The sequence below is a fragment of the Humulus lupulus genome, chromosome X, assembly GCF_963169125.1.
Source record: "Humulus lupulus chromosome X, drHumLupu1.1, whole genome shotgun sequence".
In the NCBI taxonomy this organism is placed as follows: domain Eukaryota; kingdom Viridiplantae; phylum Streptophyta; class Magnoliopsida; order Rosales; family Cannabaceae; genus Humulus; species Humulus lupulus.
In genome coordinates this window covers 44074284-44085666 of record NC_084802.1, presented here as the reverse complement: position 1 = coordinate 44085666, position 11383 = coordinate 44074284, and the positions used below count along the sequence as shown (strand labels likewise).

Sequence of the window (11383 nt, the reverse complement as noted above, 5' to 3'; positions counted from 1 at the left end):
TCCAAGTCTTAGAAAAGTGGTGTCCATAGGAGTTCCGAACTATTAGAAATCATACATATTGATATATGTAGTCCAAACATGGACTCATATGGTCAGAAATACTTCATCTCCTTCATAGATTATTACTCACACTACATGTATATCTACTAACTTCATAACAAAAGCGAAGTGTTAGATGTCTTTAAGATATTTAAAGCTGAAGTAGAGAAACAATGAAACAAGCAAATTAAGATAGTGAGATCAGATAGAGGTGGATAATATTATGGTAGACACCCTGAAGATGGACAAGAACCTAGCCCTTTTGCAAAGTTTCTTAAAGAAAATAGGATTCTTGCCCAATATACCATGCCCGGTACACCCAAGCAAAATGGTGTTGCAAAAAGGAGAAACCGAACATTGATGGACATGGTGCGGAGTATGCTTAGCAGCAACCTTAATCTTCCTAAATCCTTGTGGATTGAATCTCTAAAGATTTCCGTGTACATATTAAACTGAGTTCCAACCTAGGCAGTCTCAAATACTCCTTTTCAATTATGGAAAGGTTGGAAACCGAGTTTGCAACATGTACGCATTTGGGGATGCCCATCTGAAGTTAGGATATACAATCCACAAGAAAAGAAACTGGACGCAAAGACCATAAATGTATACTTTAGTGGATATGTTGAAAGGTCTAAATGTTACAAGTTTTATTGTCCATCTCATAACACTAGGATTGTCGAATCAAGGAATGCAAAATTTCTCGAAAATGCCTTGATTAGTGGGAGTGATCAATCCAAGGACTTAGGTTCTGAGAAAGATCCTTCAGAACCCTCCACCTCAAGAGCAAGATTGATTGTGGTTGATAACACCCCTAAAGTCCAAATTGATGTTGAACCACCACAACCAATTGTTGAAGATCCACAAGTCAATGATGAAGTTCAAATGGATCAAGTTGTTTAGGAGTTGCCTATAATTGTTGAACAAAAAATTGAACCACCCACTCCCCGAAAGTCTACTGGTGTAGCCTTAAGAAGATCCACTAGGACAATAAAATCGGCGATACCTAGTGTCTACGTTGTGTATTTGCAAGAATCTGACTACAATAAAGGAGCCGAAAATGATCCAGAAACCATTTCACAAACTATGAATAGAAAAGAATCAGAATTGTGGTACAATTCCATGAATGAAGAAATGAATTCTATGAAGAGCAACGGAGTTTGGGATCTTGTTGAGTTGCCTAATGGGCGAGGGCTATTGGGTGTAAATGGGTCTTCAAAACAAAGAAAGACTCATTAGGCAACATTGAGAGACACAAAGTGAGACTCGTTCCTAAAGGGTTCACTCAAAAAGAAGGAATTTACTACACAGAGACCTTTTCTCCAGTATCAAAGAAAGATTCCCTTAGAGTTATCCTGGCATTAGTTGCTCATTTCGATTTAGAGCTGCAGCAGATGGATGTGAAAACTGCTTTCCTAAATGGTGACCTAGAGGAGGAGGTATACATGAAACAACCAGAAAGATTCTCCTCTAGTGATGGTGATCATTTGGTGTGCAAGCTTAATAAGTCTATTTATGGTTTAAAACAAGTGTCCCGCCAATGGTATTTAAAATTCCATGATGTCATCTCTTCCTTTGAATTTGAAGAGAATGTCATGGATCAATGTATATAACAGAAGGTTAGTGGAAGTAAGATTTGTTTTCCTGTTTTATATGTGGACGATATTCTTCTTGCAACCAATGATAAGGGCATGCTATATGAGGTTAAGAAATTTCTCTCAAAGAACTTTGAGATGAAGGATATGGGTAATGCGTCTTATGTCATTGGCATTAAGATCCATCGAGATAGATTCAAAGGTATCTTAGGTCTGTCTCAAGAAACCTACATTAACAAAATTTTAGAGAGATTTCAAATGAAAGATTGTTTGACCAAGTGTTGTTCCTATTGTTAAGGGTGATAAATTAAATTTGAGCCAGTGTCCAAAGAATCACTACAAGAAAAAACAGTATTCATAACACTTAAAAAGTGCTATCTGGGACTATTGATAGCACTTCTGAAAATGCTAACGTAGCCCATGTTATTAAAAGTCCAGTCTTTTCTATAACATTTTTTGAATGTTATGTTCGGTGTTATCTTAAACTATTCAATAACACATTTTTAGATGCTATAATATTCAAATAATAACATTTAGATAGAGTTTTTGATTATAAATTTGAAGTTTAATCTTGTATTTTTTTCATAACACTTTTCAACTGTTACATTTGATTATTTTGATAACATTTTTAGTTTGTTATATTATATAAACCATAACGATTTTTTACGCTTATAATATGCTTTTAAATCATAACATATAGTAATAAAATTTTAAATTTTATTTTGATAAGTATACTTATATGGTTTTTTTTAAATTAAAAGATTTTCATTATTGTATTTTGATAAAAAAATTCAAAATTAATCATAAAATGTAATTCTCAATAGATTGATAAACCATAAGTATTACATTAAACAATAACTAATTCAAACCATAAATGTGTCTACTTCATGAGATCTTAGTTCTAACTTAAGTTTGAAAGCATAACATAATAAAGTTTTATAATCTTGAACAATTTTTACTTCAAAAATGAAAAATAGAAACAAAACTTTATAGTAATTTTCCTAAACAAGAAAAGTTTTTGGTCATTGAAGATGAGAGAAATACAACATCCATAAAGTTGACCATTACAAAAACAACAATAACAACAACATGATACCAGCCTGCCATCATTTAATTTGGAAAGGCTGAATATACATGCCATTCTCAACATAGAACAAACACTTGTGCAACATTTTCTCAGTAAATTCCGGGGATGACCCTGTACCGAACCTTCTCGCAGTACGATTTCCAGTATTTTCCATACCTACAATAACAATCACATGTCAAGACTTTATGCCTTTATCTGTATGAAAACGCGCAAACCATTATTCATTTCGTCTACTTATTTATTTTTCTCTACACTGGCATCGGTTTGTAAATTGTCTACACCTGTTGGACCAGAAACCACTAACATGATCAGAGTTTGTCTCTCCCATACAAGCAAATAAACTAGTAGCACTCGTAAGGTAAGTTTTAACTAATGAATTACCTCAACTTCGGGATCTATTTGAAAAACTAAATTTGGAAGGTTTACCTTTGCAATTTTTAAGGGACATAATTTTTCATAAACAAATGATGAGATTGTGTTTGCTTACTTGGATCGGCACCGATCATCATCCCTTTTCGCCCGGTCGAGGAGAAGGATTGTAAGAAACACCACATAAAATTAGGGTAAAGCCTGCAGGACAAAAGTGATTCAATTCAAACACAACTTCTAACAACATAAACAAATCTAAACCCCAGAAGGAAAATTACTTACGTGGTTAAAAAGAGCTGGAACAGTCCAGAAAAATGCAGCTAATATTTCTGGGACATAGTGGAAATGCCGAGCTAATCCCCACCTGCGTGAACCAGAGAACTTTGTTTTTAGAATTTTAGCATTTGACAAATTAGGACAATGGCTCATAGAAATAGAAGAAGAAAGCACCCTCTATCAGAAAACCAAACCATCCACATGGTTAGAATGCTCATTTTATATACATAGTGTACCCATTTCAAGGTTTCCAACATCCTGTTGGAGCAAGTAGGCCAACAACAGCATGCTCACCCCCCCCCCCCCCCCCGCATTCATAACCAAGAAGAAAAAAAAATCCAGTTAGTTCATATTTACATGGCAGAGCCTGAAAACGTACCATCCCGAAGTTAAAAGAATGCTGCTTTTTGTTTCCCCAGTTGTGGTAGTGTAAGTGGCAGTTATCTGTGAAACAGAAAGGGAAGAATTATGCAGGATTTAGCAGCAGATATACAGAAAATTGTATGTATAATGAGAACCAAATAACGAGTTTCAGAGAACCATATACCTTTGATGGAGCTTTACCCCAAACCAAAGCTTTGCCATTTGTTCTGTGAAACTCTTGCCTTTGCCTATCACAGTCGTAGTTGATGTATATGCAAAGAATGCCTGCTACTAGGATGTAGAGTGCCAACTGTGACAAAGCAAAGTAGACAACTAAAATTAAGAATTAATTTAATAGGGACAATGGGGAAATAGGACAGAAAAGAAAGTATGGTTGGTTGCAAAAAAAATCAAGTCTACGCTCATCTCATGGGCTTGGCAGCTTACAAACAAAGTTACAAGCATTCAACTTTTGCATTTGGCTGGTAGAATAGATTTGCAGCTTCTAACTCAAATCTAGAATCAAATTGCCAATATACAGCTTTTACAAGCTAATAATAATATTACTGGTGTATACCAAGGGGATTTAGCTCAAATGGGAAGACATGTGGTTTGCTTCCATAAGGTCTAAAGTTTGAATCCCACCAAGGTATCTACATAGCCATTGCTATAGTTTCCTACTCTCTAGTAATGCAGAAAAGTGTTCACATTTTGAAAAGGTTGAAAAACATTTTGGAACTGTTCCTGAACGAAAGCAGTAATATTACATTTTATTGACCAAATAAACTTAGAATAGAAAACTTTATACCTGAGTTCCAAGGTGTACAGGATGATTGACCAGGTACATGCCAGGAGAAGTATATATAGAAGGCACCCATACAAGGCATCCCCAGCAAATATAAAAACCAGCTGTCAAAATGATAGGTACAATGATCCAAATGAGAGAAAGTATGAACAAACCAAAAGAACGGGAAAGAAGCAATAGTTAATTCAGCACTACAAGAACATTTGTTTAATAATTATTTGGTCTCTTCTAATCACAGTGAAAAATTAGGTAGTAGAAACAATTTATCTGCTAAAATTAAGGCCAAGAATTTGCAACGTCATGGTAGCCAATCCAAGTAATTGGGATCAAATACAGCAATAGATGGAAAAGGTTAAAGGGGAAGTAACTATAATCTTCGAATGGTAACGAAAGTAAGAGACTTTAATGATGATGACTTCATAGAAGACGAGTTATCTTATTTCTATCTCACTTAATTCATAAATATAAGTTATGCTTAGTATGCATTCAAAAAAATAATAAGACATCTAAATTTGTACATGTTCCAAAATATCAAACCATCCAGAAGATTATTGCCAAAATGATGTTTAATAAAATAATGGATAACAAGGATGGAAAGTTAAAATAAAAGGATGTAGAACCTCGATCATGTGCAATATCCATTGTGCTCCAGTATCCAGCTTCCCACCAAAAAAACTTAGTAACATACACTAGCATCAATATGGTATTAACAAGCATTGAATCAGCCACTTTGCCGTTCACTTCATACTGGTAAAAAGAAAAAAGATAGACGTTAAATACTAGCAAAAGAGCTAAAGAGTGTGTCCACAAAGCAATCTGTTGTAGAAGTGTAAAACAGGAAGGTCGGGTCTGATTTAGAGGTAAGAAATAACCACCAGGCCAGTTGCACGGGCACACAGTAAAGTAAGATTAAGTGTTCTTTTTGTTCAAATGAATTATACAGAGAAACAATCCTTGAACAAGAGGGAAAATGATTGGCCGCTGGAAATGGATTGTAGAGATTTTGTGGCAAAGCAACTCAGATTCGTTAATAAAATTTTAACAGTCTAAGTTCACACAATCAAATGGCTACACTGCTGCCACATATTTCAAATTGTAAGCGAGCCAAGTTTCAAACCTAAAATGCAATTCATATTGCAACTGGCACATCAACCAACACCATGGACATAAACAAAGTGATGCTGAATTACTGACATAATTAGGCATAATTCACAACTATCCCATAGACGCTACCTGCTTTATGCAATAGGTTACAGCTAGAACTGCCCAAGACATCATTCCAAATCTGCAATTTGTAAAAACTTTAATGTCGAAGTTTTTACCAATGCGAGGATAGAGTTCCATACCCTGCAAAAAGACAATCGAAATTCGAAAGGATATTCAAAAGTTATGGTTTGGGAAAATTTCAATAATGACCGCATACACTTAGTAACCCAGCAGAGTTTAAGCTGCTACAAAGCACATACTCTCTAGCAAAATTGAAATAGTAAAAATGACAACAACAAAAAACTAACAGAAACAAGTAACAACCACCACCACCAAAAATCCACTCAAAGTCCTTTTGACAGTTGACAAGTGGTGCCAAGACTTGTGCTAATTTTATTATTATGATTATTTAAATTAAAAAACTAGATAAATAAAAAAGAAGAAGAAATCAAGCAGAGAACTATTGTGATTTCTAATAGTATTTACATGTGATAGCACAAAGCCCTTGAATAAGACTTAAGAACAACTGATAGGTGAATTATCCTTACAAAGAATGTCACACTCCAAAAACCTAGTCGACAATCCTAAATTTACATGTACCTTCACAACCTTATCTCATTACAGTTTTTTTCTAATTTACCACATCCCAAATTTAATAAACAAGAAAAGCAGAAATCCCAGAAGAATCACACTTACCCAATAGAAATCAATTATGATGTTCCCAGACGAGCCAGAATCAGTGGAAGACGGTGCCACATGGCCCTTAAAACAGAAAGAAAGAGTCTCAAAAATATCCAGCTTGTGGTACGAGCTAGAGTTGGAGGCTATGGCCCTTAAAACACATTTCTAATTATATTATGTTTTAGAGTTACATGTTTAGTATTCATAAGTTAAACTTGTTAAGCACACGTATATTATAATTATGAGGTTTGTAGTTTATACAATAATCTAGAAAACAATAATTCATCTAATAAACAAATATACATCAATTGCAATCGTTAAAAAATAATAATAAAAAAATAAATTACATAAAACTATAACAAAATGTATAGCAAAAAAAGAAAGTCAAAGGTTGTATATACATGGAGAGACTTATACTATCTTCAGTGCAATCTGTAAATTTTATGCTAAATTTAGCAAAAAAAATCAATGAGTGTTATATTTTATGCTAAATCGAAACTGTAAATTTTGTAATTATTAATTTCAGTGTCGTACCTTTGTAAATAATTTTATCCATTATAAATATCATTTGTCTATATACAAAATATATATAGCATATATGTAAATTTTCCTTAACTAGAGGCTTCAATGTCGTACGAAAAGGTTTGCGTAATCACACACAGTTTTGGTACATAATTATGTAAATACATGAACAAATTCACTATTAACAAGTTTAAAAAAATAACAATAAAACATGTTGTCCTTCATAATCAACAGTATAGCACCAATAATTTGACAATACAGTAAAATACAGCAATTTCAGTTTGATAATGAAATGTTATTCTTCAAGCTCCTACTACTAGTCTCTTTGATCTAGGTTCATCATCTTCTGGTTCAAGATTCCATGTGCCTAATAAACACTTATTTTTTACACACAACCAATCAACATGGCCGGTCTACTAAAGGTAAAGATGTCCAAAACAATATACAGGTTCTGATCGCCAGTTCAAATTACTAATAAGAATAATAAGGTGAAGAACACAAAAGGATAAATATGTACAATGCTAGTGTTGTATTATAACTTTAACATTTACCTTTTAGTAAGGCCTTAACTTGGACTGAAATGCATTAGCTAAACTAGGACATATCATGTCTTGATGCCCATCTCTCTTCATATCTCCCATATGAGCAAGCCATGGCAGGAACCTCAGTTAAGTGAAGAGGGTCTGGTTCAATACCATAATCTGTTAGTGGTCTGTGTTCCAGAACATCATCATGAGATTTCACAAATTCGGGAATTTCAATGTCTTCCTTCTTTACATCATCCCAAAGGTACTGCAAACGACTCACGGACTTGATCTTCCAATACAGACTACAAAAAGGATTAAAGGAGAAGAAAACAATATTAATGCAAACATGTGTAATACATCAGCACAAACACCTGCATATTATGCTTTTAAATCATGCTGAGAAACTTATCATCACTCGGTATTAATTGTGTGTATCAAATTTATTCGAGAAGCAACATCACAAACTACTTGAGATTCAGTATATATAAATATACCGTGACAGGGTAAACATAGATTTGGGATTCAGTTATTTGAAACAGAAGGATAGTTAAATAACGATAGAGCTACTGATTGCAGCAAGCCCCAGATGCTATTTTTATTTTAACATTACAAGGTTTGATTGGAATGGAAGACAATGCTTGCGTTATTGATGCAAAAAATTGCAAAGGAAAGAATCAAAAGAAGGAAGAACAACCATAGTTTAAAATTCAAACAATTTCAAGATTGTGTCAGGAGACATTGCTTGGACCATACTAGACTCATAAATTCTACACTAAAGTTATTGGGTGGGCGAGTGGTGCAGGATTTAAATTCTCCTAAACGTTTCTAATTGAATCAAAAATGAAATTCGACACTGGAATACCAAGCAAATGATATCATAACTTTTAAAACAACCATGATCAAGCAAAACTACAGAAAATTACTACTCCAAACAACCTGGTTAGAATTTTGGGTTAAAAAAAATCATAAAATCACTCACCCTCCACTTAGGAAGAATCGCCCGAGGGTAGCAAATACAAGCTGCGAGCGAAGCCCAGGATGAACAAAGTAGACAAATTGAAGCCTGTCTTTGAAATCAGAAGGAAGGTCTTCATAAATCCACCTCAAGATAGTGATCCCAGGGGAGTTATCCTCTTTCTGGACAGTACTATGCATGTAAACAATGGAGAATGGCCCTTCAGGCAATTCACTGCATAGCTTTTGAACAATATACCTCTTCAAACGATCTGCGCTCACAATTGGAGCTGCAAACGAACAACATAACACAACCGGTAATCCACTCAGAATGGTTTAAAAGGTCATAATATAAAAATTACTTCTTCAAGTAAAATCCCCCACCATTCACATTGCTCTGAATAAGATATCAATAATTTCTGGTTATTATTATGAAAGTATACAAATTTATGATAGAATCATGCGCTGAATTTTCTCTTCCCAAAACTTCATTAAATCTAGAAAATTTATCCAATTTTTTTACAAAATTCAAATACTAACGCCATACCAAAATACAAAACTAGGAATTAGCATGTGAAAGAGAACTAACATCAAATATCTGCTACAAATTTTTCCTCCAATTTCAAAACAATACGAGCAAAATCAACAAAAATACCGATATTAACTAAATAGAGGGTTTAAAAAGAACACTACCAATAAAACAAACAGAACCCTCGTATCAAAATCAAGTTACGAACCAAAAAAAAAAACTTTTGAGTAGAGAGATTCGGATTTTACCGGGAAAGTACTTTCCGACGATGCGAAAAATCTGATTGCCAGACTTGTCGAGACCTTGGATACGAAAGAACTGCAAAAGTTCAAGGTCGGAGAAATCCTCGTCGATTGACTAATAGCAGAGCAATACCAGCCACGATCGGAAGAGAGTGAAAGAGACTCCTAGTCGCTGAGGCGATCGGTGAACACAACAACTGTCCAGACGGAGAGGCAGAGAGACGCGACTCTGGAAAGTTGTCTTCGTGAGGCAGAGACTTCGGTGAGGGCGGAGAGACTTCGTGAGGGCGGAGGCAGAGATGAGTTGAGGGCGGAGAGACTTCGTGAGTGAGAGATAGAGGCTGAGAGAAAGGCTTGAGAAAATCTGAGAGAAAGGGAATTTTGGCATAAATTCATTTTGCCGCCTGGGATTTTAGTCATATGGCGCCAAAAAATTTAATCCCCACTATTCATCAGTTCCGTGTTAATTTTAATCCCCCATTAATAATAGCATTTTTAAAAATATGCTATTCTTTAATGTAATATATACTCAATATTGTTGTAGTGAATGATTTTGAAAAGGAAGAAATGAAGAACATCCCATATGCTTCTGTCGTTGGAAGCTTAATGTATGTTCAAGTGTACACAAGACCTAACATTGCCTTTGCTGTCGGAATGCTAGGAAGATTTCAGAGTAACTCGAGGTTAGACCACTGGAAAGCTGCAAAGAAAATTATGAGGTACCTTCAGGGTACTAAGGATTACAAACTCATGTTCAGACGAACCAACAACCTGGAAGTAGTTGGCTACTCAGATTCAGACTTTGCTGGTTGTACTGATTCATCTAAATCAACCTCTGGTTACGTGTTTATGTTTGTCGGTGGAGCTATATCATGGAGGAGTAACAAACAGGCCTTGATTGCTACTTCTACTATGGAAGCCGAGTTCGTTTCATGTTTTGAGGCTACACGCCATGGTGTATGGATAAAGAGTTTCATTTTAGGCCTTTGAGTTGTAGACTCCATATCTAAGCCATTGAGAATGTTTTGTGATAATTCAGCTGTTGTATTCGTGGCTAAGAACAACAAAAGTGGTAGTCGAAGCAATCACATCAACATAAAGTACTTAGCCATGAGAGAACGTGTTAAAGAAAATAAAGTGGTCATTCAACACATTAGCACTGAATGTCGATCCTATGACGAAAGGCTTGCCACCTTAAGCATCATGTAGTGAACATGGGACTTGGTTCCCTTATGTAAATTTATTGTACAAACTAAAGTTATTATCAAGGAAACTCTTGTTTTTATGTTTTCTCATATTTATGCGCGTCTTAATTTTATTTGAGAACATTTTACCTTCATAAGACCAGAATAAACAAAGGGTTTATTCGTTTAAGTACATAGCCACATAAAGTACATTGTTATGTAATAAATATATTGTAATACATGGAAGATAATACTCACCATAAAAAGAGGACCTATCGTCATGATTCATGTGTTTGTTATCTAATAGGGATAATCGCTGGACTTAAGTTATACTTTAATTAAATGCCAACCAAGTGGGAGAATGTTAGAATATTTATTTATATGGTATATAAAATCAATTATGTTACAACTAATTAATTTAAATTCATTTAATATAACAAAGTCAATATTTTATTTATTGACAAATATTCTAATTAATGGTCAACATTATTTGTTACCCAATTTTATTGTTACCCGATTTTGCATATCTCAACTAATTGAGAGAATATCTCAATCTGTGGCAGAGACTCTGATGGAATGTCTCACTCTATAAATATAGAGTACCGGTCCCCAAGCTCGCTACTCATTCAGAAATTCAGTAACTCCATCTAAAGTGTTAGTGAGAGCTTGGAAGTCCGTGTACTCGTTCTAATTTCTCTTCTTTTGTAGATCTAAAGCTTATAGATCAAGGTTGTCAATAGCAATAGATGGAGGTACACATATACGATCCTCTAAATTTTATGTAACAATTTGTTTATTCCGCATTAGGATTGCTATGCATGTAGATTAATTTTAATCTAACATCCCTATATTCAATTAGCATGCACCAATAATGTAACTATGATTAAAACAACAATTTACATAAAAACAATGCCTAGGCCAAATACACTACTAAAATAACACACAACATACACAACTAAATCATGCTTCCCTTATAGGATAAAATACCTCAAATAATCATGCTTATA

General features: G+C 34.5%; 1 protein-coding gene and 1 pseudogene across 1 annotated transcript; both read right to left on the bottom strand.

Annotated features, from left to right (window-relative positions):
- Positions 1–2627: 2627 nt before the first annotated feature.
- On the bottom strand, positions 2628–8364 carry LOC133805769 (7-dehydrocholesterol reductase-like; annotated as a pseudogene).
- Positions 8365–8427: 63 nt separating this feature from the next.
- Positions 8428–10658, bottom strand: LOC133805766 (uncharacterized). Its single transcript, XM_062243924.1, has 3 exons — positions 10635–10658; positions 9199–9307; positions 8428–8711 (listed from the first exon to the last, which is right to left on the bottom strand). The coding sequence occupies exons 1-3, from the start codon at positions 10656–10658 to the stop codon at positions 8443–8445; spliced, it is 402 nt and encodes a 133-aa protein (XP_062099908.1). The 3' UTR covers positions 8428–8442.
- Between the last annotated feature and the right edge of the window lie 725 nt (positions 10659–11383).

Bases quoted from the DNA above. Each gene is read 5' to 3' on its own strand.
- LOC133805766 (XM_062243924.1), bottom strand. From the start codon at position 10,658: ATGACGATAGGTCCTCTTTTTATG. The intron at 9,308-10,634 runs GTGAGTATTATC...CTCTGCTATTAG, and splicing joins CGATAGGTCCTCTTTTTATG to TCAATCGACGAGGATTTCTC. The intron at 8,712-9,198 runs GTAAAATCCGAA...GTTCGTTTGCAG, and splicing joins CGTCGGAAAGTACTTTCCCG to CTCCAATTGTGAGCGCAGAT.